Source organism: Podarcis vaucheri (genome assembly GCF_965113315.1).
Source record: "Podarcis vaucheri genome assembly, chromosome: 7".
In the NCBI taxonomy this organism is placed as follows: domain Eukaryota; kingdom Metazoa; phylum Chordata; class Lepidosauria; order Squamata; family Lacertidae; genus Podarcis; species Podarcis vaucheri.
Genome location: NC_138765.1, coordinates 38329077 through 38351732, shown reverse-complemented (window position 1 = coordinate 38351732; position 22656 = coordinate 38329077). Strand labels below are relative to the sequence as shown.

The 22656-nt window shown below is 47.8% G+C and overlaps 3 protein-coding genes and 1 long non-coding RNA gene across 5 annotated transcripts; all 4 read left to right on the top strand.

Moving 5' to 3' along the window:
- Positions 1-264: 264 nt before the first annotated feature.
- On the top strand, positions 265-2501 carry GJA9 (gap junction protein alpha 9; the record flags this gene model as incomplete). The annotated part of the gene is made up of 1 exon (XM_082232485.1): positions 265-2501. Exon 1 carries the CDS (start codon positions 1164-1166, stop codon positions 2499-2501), a length of 1338 nt encoding a protein of 445 aa, XP_082088611.1. The 5' UTR covers positions 265-1163.
- A 276-nt stretch (positions 2502-2777) lies between these two features.
- MYCBP (MYC binding protein) lies at positions 2778-4639 on the top strand. The gene is made up of 5 exons (XM_082233538.1): positions 2778-2930; positions 3045-3117; positions 3392-3440; positions 3833-3962; positions 4551-4639. Exons 1-5 carry the CDS (start codon positions 2916-2918, stop codon positions 4593-4595), a joined length of 312 nt encoding a protein of 103 aa, XP_082089664.1. The 5' UTR covers positions 2778-2915; the 3' UTR covers positions 4596-4639.
- A 1068-nt stretch (positions 4640-5707) lies between these two features.
- RRAGC (Ras related GTP binding C) lies at positions 5708-15480 on the top strand. 2 transcript variants are annotated; one of them, XM_082230783.1, is made up of 7 exons: positions 5708-6135; positions 6811-7014; positions 7564-7763; positions 9457-9571; positions 11178-11320; positions 12275-12423; positions 14167-15480. In XM_082230783.1, exons 1-7 carry the CDS (start codon positions 5746-5748, stop codon positions 14316-14318), a joined length of 1353 nt encoding a protein of 450 aa, XP_082086909.1. In that variant the 5' UTR covers positions 5708-5745; the 3' UTR covers positions 14319-15480. The 2 variants fall into 2 exon arrangements, with proteins under 2 accessions (XP_082086909.1, XP_082086908.1); XM_082230782.1 differs by having other exon boundaries at positions 12275-12495.
- A 5480-nt stretch (positions 15481-20960) lies between these two features.
- Positions 20961-21556, top strand: LOC309537913. The gene is made up of 2 exons (XR_014222063.1): positions 20961-21144; positions 21191-21556. It is a non-coding gene; the product is annotated as an uncharacterized lncRNA (long non-coding RNA).
- Positions 21557-22656: the final 1100 nt, after the last annotated feature.

Sequence of the window (22656 nt, the reverse complement as noted above, 5' to 3'; positions counted from 1 at the left end):
GCAAGAATCCACTGGGCTTTCAGAATTTGTTTTCAGCTGAAAAGGTATGTGCACTATTAAAATAGTGAAACAAAATACAAGAAGCTACCAGCTTCTTCCAGGGAGCAAAGCTTGCAAAATCTGAAAATCTGAATTGTGGTCAAAATGCAAATTAATGTATAGTGCATTATATGCAACTACTGAAGATATTGGTAGAGACTCATGTAGTTTTTGTACAAGTAGAGATATCTTTCAATCTTGTTAGAAAGTTGGAGGCTCAAAGTATTCTACTTTTCAAAATTGAATTTTAAGCCTCCCAATGGAGGGATGTAGAAAGCATCCCAAAAGATCAGTATTAGGACCACAGTTTTTTAACTTGTTCCTAAATCACCTGGTGTTAGAGATGAACAGTGAGGGAGCAAAGTTTGTTGATGATACCCAATTATTCAGAATGGTTAGAAACAGTAATGGATGTAAAAAAGCTCCAAAAGAATTTTTCCAAACTGGGTGAATGGGCAGTAAAATGGCAAATGAAATTCAATGTAAACAAATGTAAAGTGATACACACTAGGGCAAAAAATTCCTAACTGCACATATGCCTGTGGGCTCTGAACTGGCAGGGACTAACCAGGAACAAAGCCCTAGAGTCGTAGTCAATTAAAAAGATGTTGATTCAGTGTGCAGCAGCAGCGAAAAATATAAATTCCATGTTTGGAATCATTAGGAAAGAATTGAAAATAAATTATCCATATCATGTTGTAATGCAAATCTGTGGTGCAAACACACTTGAAATACTGTGTACAATTCTGGTTGCTCATCTCAAAATGGATTTTATTGAGTTGGAAAGAGGCAACCAAAATTATCAAGGTGATCATTGCAACATTTGGGCCTTTTTCATTTTTAAAGAAAAGGCAAGTAAGAAGAGACATGCTAGTGGTGTATAAAAATATGCATGGTATAGGAAAATGGATGGGTATATGTTTTTATCCTTTTTATAGACCCTAACTATTTATTTAGAGCTGACTGGAGTATCAAGCATTCAGAGTAGACGGAAGAGGTTCATTTGGAATTGGTTGATAAGGGACAACTTTGCCTTTGTCATTTTCAACATGTGCCCACCAAACACGGCCATTTTCCATTTCTTTTTCTGCTCTGGCTTCTAGGGTCAGAATGGCAGCATAGCCATGGGAGACTGGAATTTCCTGGGTGGCATTTTGGAGGAAGTCCACATCCACTCTACCACAATTGGCAAGATCTGGCTGACCATCCTCTTCATCTTCCGGATGCTGGTCCTTGGCGTGGCAGCTGAAGATGTGTGGGACGACGAGCAAGCAGACTTCATTTGCAACACGGAGCAGCCCGGCTGCAGGAACGTCTGCTATGACCAGGCCTTTCCCATCTCCCTCATCAGGTACTGGGTCCTGCAGGTGATCTTTGTCTCTTCGCCCTCCTTGGTCTACATGGGCCATGCCTTGTACAGGCTGAGGACCCTGGAGAAGGAGCGGCAGAAGAAGAAGGCCCAGGTGAGGGCTGAGCTGGAGGCGACAGCCCCAGAGAAGGCGGAGGATCGGCGGAGACTGGAGAAGGAGCTGCGGCAGCTGGAGCAGAAGCGCCTGAGCAAAGCGCCCTTGAGGGGCTCGCTGATGTGCACCTACCTGGCCCACATCCTGATGCGCTCTGCCCTGGAGGTGGCCTTCATGATGGGCCAGTACCTGCTCTACGGCTTCCAGCTGGAGCCGCTCTACCAGTGCCGCCGGCCGCCGTGCCCCAACGTGGTCGACTGCTTCGTCTCCCGGCCCACCGAGAAGACCGTCTTCCTGCTCTTCATGCAAGCCATCGCCGTCGTGTCGCTCGCCCTCAACGGCCTGGAAGTCGCCCACCTGGCCTGCAAGCGCTGCCGGACGGGCTCCTGCAGCGCTTCGCCCTCGGCCCTCGGGGGCAGCCCGCGCTCCGCCCTGCTGGGCCAGCAGCAGCCAAACCCCCCGCCCTGGGGACCCCGCCCGGACGACCGCCTCGCCCAGGGCCCACCACCCGCCGCCGCCGAAGCCCACCAGCCGCCCGACCCTCGCAGCCCGACGCGGAGCAGCAGCAGCAGCACCACCACCAAGGAGAGCGGCCCCGGCGCCGCAGCCCAGGCGACGGCCGGCTCCTCTTCCTCGTCCCGCTCGCCGCCGCCCGCCAACGGTGCCCGGCGCGGCTCCTGCAGCGGCGGCGACTCGGGCAGCGCCGTCTCCTCGGCCACGGCGGCGCCGAGCACGGCCGGCTCCCCGCCCTCCAGCACCGGCAGCGAGCGGGGACAGCAGAGCCCCCAGGAAGGGAGCTTCCAGCCCGGCCACGGCCGGACTCGCGCCGCCGCCGAGGGGAGCCAGGCGGGAGGCTCGGCTCCCTGCAAGGGCGGCAGCGGCGGCGGCAGGGCGAGGAGGAGCGGCAGGAGCGGCGGCCCAGGACTCCCCCCGCTCAGGAAGGAGGCCTCGGCCGGCGGGGGCAGCCACAGGCGGGCGCCCACGGACCTCCGCGTCTGAGCGCTGCTCCTGGAGGGCGGGGCTGCCTTGGGGCCTTTGTCTTTCCCCTCCAGGGAAGGGCGGGATCTGCGGGGAGAGGCAGCACAACCATAGAGATAGGAAAAAATAGAGTGCCCTTTTGCTCTTTCTTCTCCCCTGTTGCCTCTGCGGGGAGAGGGGATCTCCTCGGCCGCGTTCGACCTTCGCCTCCACACACCCTTTTTCTCCCGTGGCGGGCGCCGCCTCCAGGACAACGTGCGGGAAGGGTGCAGCGGAGCCACAGTGAACGTGGAGCGTGCACGTCTACCCGTCTAAGTTTATGATGGCGTCGGCAAGAGGAGCGCCGGTCTCCATGGCGACGCGCGGACGCCGCGTCGCTTACAAAGGGTGCGGAGCGCAGGCGCAGTCTGACTTCCGGCTCAGGCGGCGGACCCCATGGCGAATTACAAGGTGGGGAGCCCGCGGAGGGGGAAGGAGGGAGGGAGAGATGGAAGGAGGGGCGGGCAAGGGAGCGCGGGAGCCCCCCCCCCCGAGCCCCTGACTCCCTCATTCTCTCCCTTACAGCCCGCCGACTCCAAGAGGGAGCAGTTCCGCCGCTACCTGGAGAAGTCCGGCGTCATGGACAGCCTCACCAAAGGTAAGCCGGGCAGGAGGAAGACGAAGAGGAGGAGGAGGGCAGGGACGGAGCTCAGTAGGCAGAGCGCCTGCCTGGCATGCAGAAGGTCCCAGCTCCAGTCTTGCCTGAAACGCTGGAGAGCTGCCACTGCCAGTCTGTGCTGACTATGCTGTGCCAGACGGACGAGTGGTCTAGCTCAGTATAAGGCAGCTGTTGCCTATGTTCCCAGGGGGCAGAGAGAGCCACTCAGCCTCCTCTCTCCTTTCCTCCCTCTCTCTCTTTTCTCCTCCCGCAGTCCTGGTGGCCTTATACGAAGAACCGGAGAAACCCAGCTGTGCCTTGGAGTATCCTTCACTTGCCTAGCCTACTTGATGGGGATGAGAATAATGGGGGGGGGGGAGCCCTGCCAAGCTAGGGAAATGGATTCCCACAGTAGCTGAGTACAGCCCTGAGCTAGCCCTGAGTCCCTGGTTCTCTTATAGGATAAAGTGCTGTGGCACCAATTATGAGGCTCACTAAAGGCCTCCTTTCAGCTCAGCATGACTCACTATTTTCAGGAGTAAACCTGACTTTGGTGGGCTGTAATCCTAAAAACAAAAGTAGATGTGCCAACAGATGGCAGCACCTGAGTTAACTGGCATAGTTTAGAACTTGGTGAGTAGCACAGCCTGCAGCTCATCAGTTGCACAGTGAAGTATCATCCAAGCAAGCAAATAACTTAACTTTTGGTTAAAAGCTTTATGAAACATCATTTAGGAGCTACTGCTCCAGAAAATCCTGAAGTGGAAGCCCTTCGCTTGGAAGTGGCAGAGATGAAAGAGAAGTATGAAGCCATGTTGGAAGAAAATAAGAAACTAAAAGCAAAGGTAAAGCGTTCAGTGTTTATGGAGTGCAAAGCTCATCCAGGCAGTTTCCTGCTGCTGACCCAGGGCCACCTCACCCATGAGGCAAGGTGAAGTGACCACCTCAGGCAGCAGGACCCACAGGGGCAGATCCAGCCTCCAGGGAAGGCATTGTTTGTTGCTGCTGCCGCCACCACCATCACTGTGAGAGCATTAACAGCTGCTCCATGCTCCTTGGAGGCTGGATCTACTGTCTTCTTGGCAGCCCTCCCCAGTGCCACCTCTGCAGCAGCTTCATGGCAAATAAGAGGTGCTGCTGGTCTCCTTCCACCCTTGTTCCCAATGTACATCTTTATTGTCCCCTTATTTACAATGTAATCTTTATTGTCATCTTGTTGAAATTCTAGCAACTGATACAAATGTCAATCAGATCTATACTTTTAAAATCACAATTTCTTTATAAAGGTAGCTTAGTAACTTGTTTGGCAAGCAAGCCAAAGGACTATTATGCACTGCTAATGTATTCACACCAACAAGAGTGTCAACCCATAGCATACTTTTTTGACACAACAAAAATGATCTGAGACTTAATCAGGGCTTTTCTCTTTGCAGCTCGCTCAGTATGAACCACCTCAAGAAGAGAAGCGTGGGGAATAAGATCCTTTTGTATTACTTGAATAAAAGACCCTGAAGCACACAAATCTAGTGTTCCTGACTCTTGCAGTAATAAGTCTCCTTTATATGCTTTTGTCAACATGGTGACTATTATCTTTCAATACCTTGTCTTGAAAAAATAGAGAACATTAAATAGAAAAGCACTGTTTAAAAGCGGATCCATTGTACAGCAGGGCAATCTTTCTATTTTTTTTTGTTGGAGGGTTGAAAGCTTTTATGAAAGACAAATAAGGGTACAGACATTGGTGTGGCGAGTCATAGAACTGTCAGGTTGGAAGAGACCCCAAGGGTCATCTAGTCCAACCCCCTGCAATGCAGGAATCTCAGCAAACAACCATGACAAATAGTCATCCAACCTCTGTTTAAAAACTTCCAATGACTTGGACTTGAATGCCACTTAATATTCCTAGGGTGAAGCTAACTTCCCTTAGAACAGGAGCAGCAACCCAAGATCCTCCTGCAATTCTCAATTAAGACTGCTTAGAACTGTAATCTTAATTCTTTTTGGCCAGTGAAAGAATCAACATGTAGTAATTGTAGCCCAGTGCAAGGAGACCATGAGATTAAGGTCGCAAGTGGGATGCTGGAAGTTTCAGCTATTCCTCATAGAAAATTCCCGGTCATGCTGTTTTAGTGAGTCCGTGGAAAGGGGGAAGGAGAGGGAGGGCTTGGGAGTGTCACTTTATTGGCTTCCACAGCCGTAGCGCACTTTCTCAGGAGAACTTTCGAATGGGTGGAGGCCAACCCCCCGCCCCCCGCTTCCGCGCGATTCCAGGGCGGTGCGCGACGCCGAAACAAGGACATCCTAAACGTTCGATGAATTTGCTGCTGCCGCCGCAGGTGACACAACACTAAATGCAAGGCCGCCACTGTTTCTGCTCCCTTGACAAAACCAGGAAGTCGCCCGGAAGGCGGATCCCAGACGTCATCAAAGGGCGCCCCTTCCTTACCGGACAGGTAGCTGAAAGCACGGTCCCCGCGCGCCCCCCTCCGGTCACGCGCCGCGCTGCCGTCTCATTTTCGGCCAATGGGAATGCCTCTTGCTCCTGCGGGCCAATCGGTGCGCGAGGTGTTGGGAGGTGGGGGCGGGCTCAGGAGCTGTCGGAGTGGGGGGCGCCTTTGGCAGCTCGTGATGGCGGCCCTGCAATTCGGGGCGGCGGCGGGTCCTGGTGCTGTCGAGGAGCCAGCGTCGGGGGCTCTGCCCGGCGGGAGCCTCGGGGCGGCGGCGGCGGCAGCAGCGGCGGCGGCGGATTCCTTCCCGAAGGACTTCGGCTACGGCGCGGAGGACGACGACGACGAGGAGGATGACGAAGAGGACATCGATGGCGGGGCCGAGCTGGGCGGCGGCAGCGCCGGCGGCGGAGGAATCATCGGGGGTCCTGGCGGGAGCGGCGGCGTAGGAGGCGGCGGGGGCAGCAACTGCGGGCTCGGCTCGGGCGGCGGAGCGGGCGGCGACTCCTCCAAGCAGCCTCGGATCTTGCTTATGGGGCTGCGCCGCAGCGGGAAATCGTCGATCCAGAAGGTGCGCAGGGCACCCTCCTCCCTGGCGTGGGGTCGTGTCCGGAGCACCCCGGGGGCTTCGGGACAGCGACGAGGGAGGAGATCGAAGTTTAGGGTCGGACTAGGGCCTGAGCGGAAACCAGGGTTCAAACTCCTACTTCACAGGATTGTTGTGGGGATAAAATGGGGAGGGGGAATCATATGCGCCACCTTGAAATCTTTAGAAGAATGTGGGATATAATTGGGTGTATTATTATTATTATTAACAATAATAATCACTCATGATTGGGGAGGGCAGGGGGACTAAAGGGGTGGGGGGAGCCTGCAGGGGTATAAGCAAGATCTCTTTTCTTCGTGTCCAAGTGGAACAAGGCAAGTTCTTACCCTAATACTCCACCGTTCAACCTGTTATTCCACATCAAGATGTCTACAGGCCTGACATTTCTTTACTGGCTCCTCCTCAAGGTAGCATCATAGTTGGCGGTTCAGGCAAGAGACTTGGAAGAAAGATGCATATTCAGGTTCTGAGTCCTGATCCTCACTGAGAAGGGGGGAGTTGTGCCTCTTGTTATTTTGGAGATAAAATGGATGGGTGGAGGAGAGAACAAGGATTCTTGAGTTCCTTAGTGGAAGGAAGGATAGAAATGTAAAACAGCAAAACAGTAAATAATGGTTGTATGCTCTCTATTGCAAACAGGTGGTGTTCCACAAAATGTCTCCTAATGAAACCTTATTCTTGGAGAGTACCAACAAAATCTATAAAGATGATATTTCAAATAGCTCCTTTGTGAACTTCCAAATATGGGATTTTCCTGGACAGATGGATTTTTTTGATCCAACGTTCGATTATGAGATGATCTTCAGGGGAACTGGAGCCCTCATCTATGTTATTGATGCACAGGTCATTATGAAGCTTGACTTTGGGGAACAGAGTAGGTTGCTCTGTGAGTGGTGGGGAGGATGTACTGGGGATGTTGCAAACAATGATCCTGAACATAAATATCAAGTGTTGAAGTAGCTGTAGTCTGTCTGTTGTTATCTTTTAAACAGGTCACAGCTCAGAGTAGATTACAACCTTTAAAATACTGGTAACGGCAGGAATGACATTGTGCAGGGGTATTACCATATTAGATAGGAATACTACTGGGTAATTTGGGCAGTGTTAAGTAAGGTAGAACACAGCTCAAGCAAACAATCCAGCATTTAGAGACCAGTTTGTGGTTGAATTTAACAGTTTCTGTAACAGTATTTTTAGGCTTTGGGATGAGATTTGGTCAAGAATAGAACTATTTTGATTCTGAATTATCCTTGGGATTCTCACAAGGTCTGTTTCTATTATAGTAATTGTAAATTGTAAATATCAACAAGCGGACATCACTACGTTTCTTAGTAATGTATGGCCTGTACATTTAATTCTGACTGAAGAATGCATATTATATTTTGCTTACAGGATGACTACATGGAAGCATTAACCAGGTTGCACATTACAGTCTCAAAAGCTTACAAAATTAATCCAGAAATGAACTTTGAGGTTTTTATTCATAAAGTTGATGGTTTGTCAGATGATCATAAAATAGAAACTCAAAGAGATATTCATCAGAGAGCCAATGATGATCTTGGTGATGCTGGGCTAGAAAAACTTCACCTTAGGTAAGTGGACTTCATTTGGACACAATTTTCTCCCATTTGAGACCAAATCTGGAGAAGCTGCATTTTTGAGGGCTTGTTTAATGCTGGGACCATCACCTGAATAATCAGTTGTTGTTGTTGGCATTCGCTTGTCTCGAGACAATGAAGTGTGTCTACGGGGATGAAGTCAAATCACTGTGCAAGCTTGGGCAGTGTGTATGGAGGTGGTGGGCTGCACAGACGACAGGACCCCGACCCCCCCACCTTGCTGATGTTGTCCAAAGAAAAGCAGAACAGGATGCTTGGCACCAACTTGGGTGCAAGAGTTGCAAGGTGTCATCTAACTCCACTTTGGATTTATGTAGGGTTTATTCCTTAGACTTTTCTTCTCCCTCAAGGCAGCGGAGGTTTAAGATCAGAATTTCCCTTCTAGATGGGCTACCTTCCCAGGTTGATGAGCCCCATCTGCCCCTCACTTCCCTCTACAGCACATGCAGGGTGTATGTGGTGTTAGGGGAGGATTAGTACCTCTGGTGCGGTGCATGTCATGCTCCTTCTGGGGTGGTTTGTCCACCTTTGGTCCTCACACTGCACTCAGCTCTCAGCTGTGGCCCCTAGAAGCTGTCAGCATGCAACAACAGCCACATCCCAGGAACAACTTTTAACTGGTTGGTTAAACCAAGTGAGGGTAGCCTATGGGTCTCAAATCCTCAGTTGAGTTAGGGACTTCCCTTGCATGCAAATACTGGCTATGAGTGGCTAAGACCAATAGTGAGTCTATTGGTCAAGAAGGGGTCAGCTGTTACTTGACTAATAATATGAGTCTTAATCTACACATGAATAAAGAGGTAGTTCTGAAGGGGGGCATTTGCATAATGTTAGAAGAGGTATTTTCTCTTCCATACAAAAAGGAGGAATATGTAGTTCAGGATGGTACTAATCATTTGCAGGTTTTGTGAGTAGTTGTGTTTAAAAATCATTAGTCTCTGTTGATTATTGTTGGCGTCGTCTTAAAAAGTGTACATTCAATTTAACCAGACATTATGGAAATTACAATTTGTGCAAAACGTATTAGCTAGGGTGCTGATAGGGTAGTGGGTCAAGCACATCTAATTCCCATTTTACAACAGTTAACATTGTCTGCAGATGTTGTTCTGGGCCTAAATATGGTGCTCACACTTAGGTTTAATGCCCTTGATGGCTTGGGCCCCAAATATCCACAAGAACACCCACTGTCATGTGTAGACCTGTCCATGCCATGAGATCTGCAGATGAGGCCCTCCTACTGGTCCCTATGGGGGAAGGCTCTTTCCAGTAGTGGCCCTGCAGCATTCCCTCCCCCCTGAGGTATGTCTGGCCCCTTGATTATATTCTGTATTTCAAGAGAAATGTTTAGAAAAAGGGTTGCTCCTTATTGTGTGCAATAAGGAGAGGCTGCAAAAATAGTTAAACTGCTTTTGCTCTTTGTTATCTCCCCCCTCAAGGTTTCTTTGAGATGCAAATTAGTCTTCACCTTAAAAGGTATCTTTGGAAGCAATGATCTCATCACTGAGGGGAACAAAGAGAAAAACAAGAATTTCCCGAGTATGTTAAATGTATTTGAAGCTGTTCAGTGTGGGCCTCCTTGATGCTTCAGTTTTGCTTTCAGTATGCCAAAGCAGCAAATTAAACCTGGAACTGTTCTGATAGCTAATAACAGTGTTCTGCTTTGTAGTTTTTATTTGACCAGCATCTATGATCATTCTATATTTGAAGCCTTCAGCAAGGTGGTACAGAAGCTCATTCCACAGTTGCCAACTTTGGAAAACCTGCTAAATATCTTTATATCAGTAAGTAGGTGTTGTACATGCACTTTAATTGTCATATTTTTGTACCCTGCCCTGGGAACGTTTAGTGAAGATTAGGCAATGAATGCAATGACTTGTTTTTAAATGTTGCAGTAATGCTTTGTTGGGTTGGTAAGTGTATGAACTTGCTTAGAAGCTCTCATTTGGAAGACATATTGCTAAGAAATAATGAGTAACTGGCATACTTGGTTAGAACTTGGAAGTAAGGCTTTTGCTTCAAAAACGTGTGTAGTTCTCTGCGGGCTCCAGCAGTTGGGGAGCTCTCAAACCATGATCTATGCTAGACTTCTTCATTACAGCACCTGCAATAGCAGCTTGTGCTCAGTCGGGGCTTTTGTGAGCAAATAGCTTTTCTCTTCAGCTCTAGCCAGTGGCCAGGTGTCCAATGGCATTTTAGACGATGAGATGCTCTCTGCAAAGGGAAGATTTTGAAGGTGGGTTGGAGGTTCTATAGGCTTATATCCTCCGTAGACAGAATAATTGCGTTTATTTATAACAAGACATTTTAATCAGCAAGAAAAAGATTTACGTCCCCTTAAGATTTAAGCTTCCACCTTTGCACTTTATATTTTTTAAAACAAGAGTCTAGTACAGGCTTCCTCAGACTCGGCCCTCCAGATGTTTTTGGCCTACAGCTCCCATGATCCCTACCTAGCAGGACCAGTGGTCAAGGATGATGGGAATTGTAGTCTCAAAACATCTGGAGGGCTGTGTAAAAGGGTAAGGTTTTATCCAACCTATTTACACACACACCCCGCAATGTGTATAATAAAACGCCAGTGAAATAAAGCAAGCGCTTGTGCAGCATAATAGACTTGGGATTTAGTAGGCCTCCTAAAAGGCACAGCCAATATTTTCCTAAATAGTCGACTGATATCTTTGGAGATGGCAGCAAATGTGGACAAGACATTCCTCAAAGCAGAATCCACTACTAGAGAGCCTTGCTTGTCACTTTATAAAAAGATAGCCAGTTTTTTTTACCTTCTGAGCGTGTTTAGTTGTTTCGGGTGCCTTCATTTCAGACTGCAAAATGGACAACAGATGCCCCATCACTACCACCAGTTTGAAAATTAAACTGGTGGTATGGCTGTCAGTTTTGCAACTGGCACAGTGTGCTATTTGAAGCACTGGCGGTGGTGTCTTGAGGTAGGTTTGGCTAATGTGAGGCCACCATCTTCATTTCCTGCAGGAGATAGTGGTGGCTGCCTGGGTGTCTTTGAAAGGAGATCAGACAAATTTCTGGATGTCTGTGCTTTGCCTCCGCCATTGGAGGTAGTTTGCCTCTGGAAGCCAGTTGCTGAGAGTCTCAAGTGGGAAGAGTATTGCTGCTTTTGCACTCGGGTCCTACCTTTGGGCTTCCCATTGGGGCATCTAGTTAACCACTGTGGAGAGAACAGGATGCTGGGCCAGATTTTGGCCTGATCCAGCAGCTGAGCTCTTCTTCCTTGCATTCTTAGAGTGGGGATGAAAGGCCCCTTCCTGTCTGATCATCTGCCTCCAGTAAAAAAGTAAAACAAGAGTCGCCAGTAAGCTGAGAAATAGTTCAGTATGTGAGACAACCATTTTAACTTGTTTTTTCTTCTTGTAGAATTCTGGTATTGAAAAAGCTTTTCTCTTTGATGTCGTCAGCAAGATCTATATTGCAACGGATAGTTCGCCTGTTGATATGCAGTCATACGAGCTTTGTTGCGACATGATAGATGTAGTCATTGATGTTTCTTGTATATATGGGTAAGTACCATGTGGTGCTTCTATGGCATTTCAGAGAATCTTAAAGTAGCTTAGAGGGAAATCCGTTGTCAAATGTCATGAGAAAATGAAAACCTAGCATTGAGGAAGCCCTGGCTTTTGGAATATTGGGTGTGAAACTCAAACACATTTTCTGTATGATTTTGTTGCTAGTAAGGAGGGGTACTAGAAATTGCAGTGTCTGTTTTGAGTGAGTGATGTAAAGTAGGAAGGTGTGTGGATGGATTCATGTGTAACTATTTTTCTCTATTTACGATACTGAGACATTTTAATATATTCATTTGTACTGAATAATGAGGAAAACCTTTTGTATGCTGCCCATTCACATTATGCATCTTACAGTCAGCTCGAACTCTTTTCCGTACTATTGCTAAATCTAATATTCCACACCCACACCCACCCACACCCCAGTCCTATACCTACGCATCTTATTTGCCTAAATATAGAACTCCACCCCCCACCCCCCGTTTGAACTTCATTTTGTTTTGGCCCTTTTATCAAGGTTGCTTTGAATTTTCTTCTGGCCTTTGGAGGTGTTAGCTGTCCTCTCAGTCTTTGCAAATCTGATCAGAATTCCTTTCACCCTCCATCTAATTCAGTGGAGAGGACCAGACCAAGCTAGGGGCCTGCACTACCCCATTCCAAAACTTCTCTCCAGTTTGATGAGGAGCTGTTGGTGAGCATTTTCTTTTTGGCTAGTTTTACAACCAGCTGTGAATCTTCAGTCCTGCATTTAGCTAGCTTCTTCATCAGAATATCGTGGTACATTGTTAAATGCTTTGCTGAACTCAAGATAAACGGTGTCCACAAGATTCTCACAATCCTCATTGCTGTTTAATGCCTCAGTCCAGTATTCAATTACTGTTAAAATGCTGCCTCAAAGTCCTTAGCTAATTGTGTGCCCTGAACAGTCCCTTCTGTCTCAAACAACCCTAGGCTCAAGGAGGATGGGAGCGGCAGTGCCTACGACAAGGAGTCCATGGCCATCATCAAGCTCAACAACACAACTGTGCTGTATTTAAAAGAAGTGACCAAGTTTCTGGCCTTGGTGTGCATCCTTAGAGAAGAAAGCTTTGAACGCAAAGGTGAGGAAGAAGATTGGTGTGTCCCTCGATTGAGTGCCTGGGCTCCAGCTTCTATGGGGTCACACAAATCTGGTAATTGCAATTTGTGAAGAGTTGATCCTCTGTGAGCTGCACTCACCAAAATCCCCTTGGGGCAAGTTTTCAAATCTGCTCATTAGTCTTCTGCAACCTTGTTTATTTACAGTATTTATAGCCTAGAGTGGGGTAAAAAAGGTAAAGGGACCCCTGACTGTTAGGTCCAGTCGTCGACGACTCTGGGGTTGCAGCACTCATCTTGCTTTACTGGCCGAGGGAGCCGGCGTACAGCTTCCAGGTCATGGGGCCAGCATGACTAAGCCGCTTTTGGTGAACCAGAGCAGCACATGGAAATGCTGTTTACCTTCCCGCCGGAGTGGTACCTATTTATCTACTTGCACTTTGACATGCTTTTGAACTGCTAGGTTGACAGGAGCTGGGACTGAGCAACAGGAGCTCACCCCGTCATGGGGATTTGTACCGCCGTCCTTCTGATGGGCAAGCCCTAGGCTCAGTGGTTTAGACCACAGCACCACCCGCATCCCTCAGAGTGGGGTACAAGGAAATAAAAATAAAGGGAAACAATATACAAAATTATATAATCAGAATCAGTAAACAACTAAACAATCTATCATAAGGTACACAAGCAAAAGTTTTATGGTGTCAGTCCTCAAGTGGAAGCTGAGCAGTGTGTGCCTGGGCTTGTGACAGCCTGGAAGAAGGGGGGAAGGGCTGCAAAGATTCAAGCAAAGGGCAGCAAGCTTAGGAGGATGCTGAGAGTTTCCTTATGGTAGCATTCCGGAAAAGTTCCTTCTGCATGATGTGTTTTCAGTGCAATGTAAAACGTGATTGGAGGCTGTTGTTTTCTTGTGTCCCTTGCATCAAATAGCTTGTGCTATTTGATGCCCTCCTTAGTGCTGCCCTCCTCATCTCTGCCTAGTGCTCCAGGGCCTCTGAAATCACATACTCTGCCCTAGACTCAACCTATATTAATTTTTCCAGGCTGGCTGACTCCAAAATCCATTTTGGATGACTTCCCCGCTTCTAAAACCATGTTGCAGATCAAGGGCCTGTTTCTACATTTATCCTGTCCCAGTTATTCTTACTAAAGAAGCTCAGGTTTGGGCTTCCATCCAACTGAATCTTTATTTGCCATGCAATCTTTGCTGCTTGGATCCAAACCCTGAAGCAGCACGAGTGTCTGCCTGAGCATGTAAAGTTGCTCATCCTCTTGGGTTGTTGAGTTGTGTTTTGTGTTGTTGTAGCTATTTGTGTCTCAACTAGATAGGCAGTCTGAGATGCTGGAAGAGCAGGGCCCCTTTCTAACATGCCTGGATACTGTCAGGCATGTTAAAACAAGAATAGGCATGTTTAATTAATTTTTATAATGAATGATTTTAGAATGTTGTTTATGTTGTACCTTTGTACTGTTTTATTGTTGTTAGCCGCCCTGAGCCCGGCTTTGGCTGGGGAGGGCGGGATATAAATAAAATTTATTATTATTATTTATTATTAGTCAACTGTGTTTTGGAATGCATTTGGCAGTAACTGTGATGAAGCTGTAGAGCTTCTGTCTGCTGCTGCGCAGAACAGCTGGGTCAAGGGGTTTACACCCAGAATGAATGGCAGAGGGTGCTGAGGGTCTTCCGGTAAGTCAGGCTCCCAGATGAGGTTGTGCTTTGCCTTCTCTTGATTGTCACCTGTGGTTTGTTTCTCTTGCTCTCCCAGGTTTAATAGACTACAATTTCCACTGCTTCCGCAAGGCCATCCACGAGGTCTTTGAAGTGGGCATTTCCTCCCACCGATCCTGCAACCATCAAGCAAACATCCCTGGTCTAAAAGCAGTGACTCATAACGGCACTCCTAGAAATGTCGTCTAGTGGAGGGGACCCAAGGCGGGTGGCCAAGTGTTCCCTGCTCCGTGTCCGTGTGTTGGGGATGGACAGCACAGAGAACTGGCTCCATACATTCCTGTGTGCGCATTCTGGAAGAGACGGGACTTTGCCTTGTGGAGCTGCAATCGTGGCAGGCGTGGCACAACTGAAATGGCCTGGAAGTGGGGCTGCTTCCTCCCCCGCTTCGACATCTCCCTTGATACAAAACAGGGCATGGATGATCCCGGAACTGAGCTGTTTTGACACTCGGCATTCCTTGTGTTTTTTTAAACATGCGTAGTGTTAGTGCATTTGCGTTTCAAAGAAATTGGCGTTCGTAAACTCAAACATGACAGCTTGTAGTTTAGTTTAGCGCAATTTCAAACATTCCATCCTTTGAGTTTTATCATATCATATTGCGGTTAACCCCTTAAAAAAATTCCATCTTCTGTGAAATGAATGTGATGCCAAGTGGTGCCATTTCCCTCTGCAGACCCACTGAGCGCAAAGCTCTCTTTTTATTGGAGAACAGGATAAAAGACAAGAATTGGCAACCTTAACTTCGTCGCTCGAAACTGGTTTAGAATATGCTTGTCTTGCATTCTCAAGCTTGTTGGCAGGCCACTTAACAATTTGCTGCAGCAGTTCCTGTACTTGTCCTTGAAGATGCTTTTTGTAGTAAATGATTCAAATTCTGCCCAGTTGTGGCTAATGTGTTTGGATTTAAGTGCGTTTTCCATTTTTTGAAGCTATGCTTCAATTGCATAACAGGTTAGTTTTTGTAAAATATGGTGTGCAACTGAACTCTGGTTGCTAGAATTCTCTGTAGCTGCTCACCAGGCAAGGAAGTGCCTTTACCTCAAGGTCAGGAAGATACAAAGGCCTCCCTGAACTCCATATTCTGCACATATTCCATTGGATGGAAGCTCCCTTCCAACTCGTGTGTGGACTTTCCCTTGTGGCCTCGTGCACATCAGACAACGCTTGTATATTCCCAAGCCATGGAACCTTTTCTCTCCTCAGATGTCAATGTGGACGCGCCAAAGTTTTAACAGGGTGGCTGGTGTTGCCGGCAGCCGACTGTGTCCTTGCACTGTTCGGGAGGCGGGTGGCTCTTGTGGGATTCACTTCTCAGTAGTCCGCATTAATAAAATGCATTTTATCTTGACAGCTCTTTTCTCAGTTAAGTGCATGTGTGAATTGTTGGTTTTTGTACCCATGCATGGACAGGGCATTGTAGGTCAGTACGCTATTCCTGATGAATTAATTGGGTAGTTGTAGCTGCCGACGGATGCCCTGCAGAAGCTATACCTTCTGCTTTGCAACACTAGCAAGTGTGCTCCATGGCAAAAAAATGGTGGCAATTGCTTGTTTCCCCATTAGTACTGTGTCACTTCAACCACACTCTGGATGTTTTGAAATATGAACTCTATAGAGAGTTTCTGAACAGTTTTTGGCGCTTTCAGAGCTTGGAAGTCTTTCCTCAAAGAACTCAGCAGAAAGGCAGGAGGTGTGGTGCTGTTCAGGAGAAAGTGAATTTAGAGGCCTTGAGCAACTGCATAATAGTCTTTGCTTGGTCAGACCCAGGTCCGTCTGCTTTACTATTGAAGTGTAAGCTGTCCCCCGAGCTTTGCCTCCATTGTGCTTGGTACTTGCAAGCATGAAGCTTCTCTTTTGGCCAGTAGGATTAATAGCACTCTCCTTCATGATCCTTCCTGAGAAAAACCCCAGTAAGCTGGCAACAAGTGAATTAGGTGGCAAGGAAGAAAGGACTCCTCTCTGTCCTGAGCCTGCCGCACAGATGGCTGATTGTGTGGTTCACATGATAGGTTTATCTCCATAGCACACTATTTTATACAGACGTGTTTAAAGCCTAGCAAGTATTTTATTTTTTAAAAAATAGAAATCACTTAAACACTTAAGCATTTCTGCAAGCTCTGTTTTCCTAAAGATTCTCTGGATCACATCACTTTAGATTAGCCTCTAATTTGTATGCACCTTTCCACAAAATAAAATGTGCTCAAAGCAGCTTGTGGTACACAGAAAGTAAAAACTAGATCTTTGAGGACTGACCTAAGCGGAATTAGATGAATTCATTGTACTGAAATAGCTAATAGCCATGGTATGTTGCTGGAACTGCCATATACTGTAGTGATAGCCCTCGGATGAAGAGCAGTATAGATATATTGTGAAGAGCTGTTTGACAGTGGAACTGACTCCCTTGGAAGGTGGTGGATTCTCCTTCCTTGGAGGGTTTTAAGCAGAGGTTGGATGGCCATCCGTCGGGGATTATTGAGCAGGGATTCCTGCATTGCAGGGGATTGGACTAGATGACCCTTGGGATCTCTTCCAACTCTACGGTTCTATGATGGGCATATGCCCTCAAGTCCCAGGTGCTTGAGTTAAACAGGGAATGGTTATCCATCCTGGCTTGTGAGCTTTCCAGTTACCCCAAGCAGGGACCTTGATGGCGCACATGTGTTCTGCAGGTGGGCCTCCAACTCAAGTGGCCCCTACCGCTTCCATGCTTGCAGGAGGGGAAGAGCACCTGTCTCTCCTGCAAGCACCTGACACCTTCCTTGCACTACACAGTGTAAGGGAAGGACATCATTTAGGCAAGCAGAAGAATCCACTTCCTGTGGAAGAGCACAACCTTGTTATTGGATGCTTCTTGCCCACCACCTTTCTCTTGAGACAGGGATGGTAGATGGGAAGCATTCTGCCAAAAGTCTGCAACCTCTCTGAGGGAGGTTATTGCATTATTGCAGGCCTTAGAGGCTGACCTTTGGGCGAACTTAGGCAGCTTAGCAAAAAGAGACTTGGCCACCTGTCGGACAGGTGTGTGCAGGGTGCGTTTGGGTCCCAGAGACTCGGGTGATATAAGGCTGGAAGGTAAGCGTGTTGGGAAATGGATTTCCCCATTCAAGGAAACTGGGTGTAGGGTTTGCTGCAGGGTCGTTGTGGGAAGAGGCATGTTTGTGACATCCCAAGATTAGGAAGAACTTAGAGGGAAGCTGGCATAGCCCAGCAAGCACGTAGTCTCTCCCCCTGACTTGGCACTTGTAAGATTGGCTGCCCTCCTAAATACAGTGTTACCTCGGGTTAAGTACTTAATTCATTCTGGAGGTCTGTTCTTAACCTGAAACTGTTTTTAACCTAAAGCACCACTTTAGCTAATGGGGTCTCCCGCTGCTGCTGCTGCGCTGCTGCTGCACAATTTCTGTTCTCGTCCTGAAGCAAAGTTCTTAATCTGAGGTAATATTTCTGGGTTAGCGGAGTCTAACCTGAAGCATATGTAACCTGAAGTGTGTGTAACCCAAGCTACCACTGCCACTGTATTTTTATGTTTGTAAACTCAATAATTGAGGATTTTACCTTAATGCTCCCATGAAATGCCACAGGGCTCAAAAAGAAGCACACAGTGGTACCTGGGGTTACAGACGCTTCAGGTTGCATATGCTTCAGGTTACAGACTCCACTAACCCAGAAATAGTACCTCAGGTTAAGAACTTTGCTTCAGGATGAGAACAGAAATTGTGCTCTGGCGGTGCAGCGGCAGCAGGAGGCTCCATTAGCTAAAGTGGTGCTTCAGTTAAGAACAGTTTCAGGTTAAGAACAGACCTCCAGAACAAATTAAGTACTTAACCTGAGGTACCACTATAAAAGTTTAGTGTTCCATAAGATAAAATACATACTACAGAAAAATAGTAAGAATGCTGTCCTACATTCAGCTTATGGTATGGTTTATATGAGTTTTTATTGCTGTAAACCATTTTGATATATTTTTTATGATAATAGCATTCAAATATTTTAATAAATAGATAATTGCACTCGCCATATTCAGACACTCCATAGAAACTCATGCATATCTCCCCCCTCCCCATATCCTTCACATATACACAGCTACACACATACATCTCGCCTTCTCTCACACCACATTTTCTTTCTTTCTTTCTTTCTTTCTTTCTTTCTTTCTTTCTTTCTTTCTTTCTTTTACACACAGCGCAGATGTGTGGGTCTCTGCCCGAGTGCATCTCTTCTCCCCCACCCTCATATACATCTATATTTCTCTCACATGCAGAGACAGATCTCTCTCTGTGTGTCTCACACAAACCACCATACAAACATGCCACTCTCAGTCACTCAAGTCTCAATCAATCAATGGCCTGGACTCCACTTCAGCAAAGAGTTGGACAAGAGTGGTGCCTTTGCAGCAGCAGCTGGGACTGATCTTGATAGAGCGCCCTTGGGTCTCTGGGCTGCAGAGTGGTCTGGCGAGGTTGGCACAAGGCAAAGTTTCTGAACCAGAGGTTGCTCTGGGCTCGCCCCAATAGTCAACTCCTTTCCCCATAACTTTTGCAGGCAGTTGGTTAGATCTAGCACTTGGACCCCACACTTCCAATGCGACCTTTCTAGTCACCCAGGCCTTTTTAGACAACTTCTGCCTGGGCCTGTTTTGTGTGTTAATTGGTGGTTTTATTTTATATCGTATTTTTTGTTTCTTTTTGTAAGCATCTCTAAGAAAATCTTCTATGGGTTGGGTCTGGCTATAGCTCAGTGAGCAGAGCATGAGACTCTTAATTCTCAAGGTTGTGGGTTCAAGCCCCACATTGGGGAAAAGATTCCTGCATTTCAGGAGGTTGGACCCTGGTTATCCCTTCCAACTCTACAATTCTATGATTCTTCTGTATGCAGTAAATAAATGTGACCATCTCAGTCCGGTATATTTTTGGAACCACCTAAATCTGGGTGGCTGCCAGGGCGAGGAAGAAATCTTGTTTCCGCCATTCACCCACAAGGTGGCAATGCTGCTCCGTGTATGTGTCTTGAGCCGACAGGCTCATTCCAAGGCAGAAAGGAGCTTTTCCTGGCTGATACCCTGGTCGTCCTTTGCTCAACTGCTGATGATCAAAGCCTTGATTGGAGGGTTACACCAGAGGCTGCTTGCCTGCCCCTTCACTTTTGGCACCTGTTCGGGGGACCCCTTTCGTCTTGTGCCTGGAACTCCTGTGGGCCTGGCAACATCCCACATGGGGTGGGTTTCCATTTGCGTGAGACCTGACTCGCTCCGGTGGCATAAAAAGGCCGAGGGATAGCTGGAAAGGGTTCCACGACAGGCCAGGAATGGGTAACAAAGCCAAGTGACGGATGTGAGTGGCTCTTTTGTCTTGTTGGTGTGAAGTGTTAGGTTTCAGCCTTTCTGGAAGCACAAGCAGCGGTGGGGTTTTCCTTCAGAACAAAAATGCTCAGGCCTAGCTAGGGTGGTTCTGCAGGCAGAGAGAGTCCAGAGCTTTCCCCCTCCCACCATCCCAGAAATTGCCCAAGGGGTTGCCCACATGTCAACAAGGCTTTCTTTTAGCTGCACTCGGCAGAAATCTTCTAGGGTCACTTTGGCCCAGGCAAATGCTTCACATTTTGCGTACGTTGTTGGCGTCAGCTAAGTAAGATAAATGCTGGTGCCTGAGGCAAAGGGCAGCTTTGCAAAGCTACGTGGTCCCTTCATGGGGAGATTATTTAGGTAGCAAAGTCCAAGGCTGCCAAGGCAGCAGGACCAGTTTGGCACTTGGCCTGAATTTTCCAGTGTTCTGCTCTCTACCGTAGTGTTGGGAGCTCTTGGGGTCCCCCCATAATAGAATCTACTGCAGGGGCCCTTTGGGATTCTTGACCTCCCTTAATCATTGAGGCAGACTGTGGGTGCCCTGGTGTGTTACTGGAGTGATTCTCTAGCTGCTCCCTGCTTCCTTCTGGCCGGGACTCATGGCTCAGGCCTAGAACTCTCCCTCTGAGCATTCTTGACCTTGGTGCTTGGCTTGCCTCTTCTACTTGGAAGGCATTTGAGCAGCAAGACTCGTTGCCATGTGTCAGGGGTTCAGAGACAGAGGCACAGGTGAGGGGGGAGACGGAGAGCGATGGGGAAGAATCCCAGGACAGTGAGGAAGAGGATGGCAATGACTTGAGGTCTTCCATGAGTCTCTCAAGTGAATCGGAGGATTCCCAGAAGGGGGTGCCCCTAGTCAGGCCAAGGGGGGTCACAGGGGGGACCTGCCAGGAGCAGGGAAGCAGCAGGGAAACCCCGAGTAGGAGTGGGGGATCGGGTCCGGCTTCCCAGCAGGAACGAAGTGAAGAGAGTGGAGTTCCCAGTGTGACACACGGAGCGGAGCAGGATGGAGACAGGGGAAGGAGATCGGGGCAGGACGTCCTGCTGGAAGAGGTGGAGAGTAGTACAGGGAGTAGTGTAAGTGTCAAGAGGAAGGTCAGGGGTAGCGAACGTGCGCCAAGTTCAAATGTGGAGGCGCGCGGAAATGGAGAGAGCCCGGAGGAGGAGCCTGGCCCCAAAGCACGAAGGAGGGGGGAACAGGCATCTGAGGAATCCGCTTCAGGAGAGAGCAGGAGGGAAGGAACCCAGGGGGGCAGAAAGACCCTGCGGAAAAGGAAAGACAGGAAGAGGTGGACTAGCACAAGCCTCTTAAGCTGGTGTAGGGGCGGGACCGATTCAGAGGGGACTTCAAACGTCTAGCCTAAGAGACGCGGGGCTGCGCGCCTCGGTTGTGGAACCGATAATGAACTGCAATAAACATCCTTGTATATAAGAAGAGCCTGGCGTTGGTCTATTGTGAGCTGAGACCTGAGGCAGCCCTGACACCATGTTTGAAATGTGTGGGTCTTCCCAGAGTCGGGTAAAGATCACAAGTTATTGAAAATATTGCTTTTGGGAGTGTGTTTATTTTTAAACACCTCCTGCTTTGATTGCCTCCTGCTGAGGGTTTCTCTTGCTTAGGATGCTGCTCTTCCAAACTTAGGTGGGATTGTGTGACTGTCTGCTTCAGTCCTTGTTGCCTTGCAGTTTGGCTGCAAATCCAAGCCCAGCCGGATGGTAGCTTTCTGGGATGTCTCTGCATGCTGAGTCGGCTCTGCCCATTGGCTTCTGTCGTGGTGCCAACAGTTAGTTGAGATGTACTTTTTTTAAACACCCCAATTTCATCATTTCACAGAAGGAGCGATCGATAATTCTCAAGTTAACAGTTCTTGTTTAAAGCTCTGCCCCTGCTGTGCAATGAAAGCAGGCAACTTCCCTTGGCTCAAAACGGCTGTGATGTTAATGCCCTGGTTTTGTGTCAGTTGAGGGCAAATTACCCTTCCATTTCTCGCCATGAGTCATCCTGTCATTACGTGTTAGGCACTTACTGTACCTCCACTACAATGCAATTTAGATCCAATAAAAATTGTGACAGAGTTTTTATCCACTTCATTAAGCTACTAATTTCTTGTAAAAATGTACATTAATCTTTTTTTATAGCTTCATGCAGAGTGGCACATTTCAAGTCCATAACATTGATTAGGTCCTGCCTCGGAATAATTTTCATGGTGCTTTAAAAAATGTAAATGAAGTTGCTATAATTTAATTTTCCAATATAGTTATGACAGTATTGATCTTGGAGAGGAAATATTGGTTCCATTAAAAAGCCAAACAAATGAATTATTGCTAAATATGTTTAGAAATGCAGACTGCTGGAAGGGGCTTCTTTAGGGTTTATTACAGTTATGGTGGACCATCTCTGTAGAGCACATGCCATCAGTGGCCGGGCACCATCTGAAGCTGACTGCTGCTGCTGCTTTAACTCCCAAGTTATTTTAAGTGTTCTAAGAGATAAAGCCAAGCGAGAGCAAACTGGATTTCTGCCTCACCCTCTGCTTCCTGCACTCAGTTCTGGGATTCAGGTAGGGCATCAGGCTAGGAGGGGCCTGATCCTGCTTGCGCCATAGAGATTTTACATGGTTCTACCTTAGGACGGCGAAACTGAGGACTGCCTCAACAGCAAAACCAATTAAATGAAATGTGTGGTGACTGTCAGATTTCCATTAACCCACATGCTGGAGCTTCATCCCTCTTGCTCGCTGGGTGTCTCTGCTCACTTGTGCTGCTGCTGCTTCCCTTCCCTTGACACCCCTGCCTCCACCCCATGCAAATGGTCCAGAGGACCCAAATGATGGCGCCACTGAACAGCAAATGAGGACAAGGGATGTGTGTGTGTGTGTGGATCCACTTGCCTAAGGAGAATGCCAAAGAACCATGGACTTGCCCTTCTTGTTGATAGGTTTTTCATCTGTTCTCTGAATCTGGGCAGCCTGATTTGTGTACACTTTAAATTGTTTGCTGTTTTGCAAATATTACTGTACTTAAGACTGTGTGTGCTTTTTGAGTTTGTAAACAGTCAATACTGCACTTTGCCTGCCTGCAGGACCATGGAGCAGGTGCCTCTTTTTAATGCAGCTGGGGGGCCTGGGAAGAAGACTGATGCTTGCTGTGATCCTGAGGGGTGTTCTGTGTCTTGGGCTGGAAATC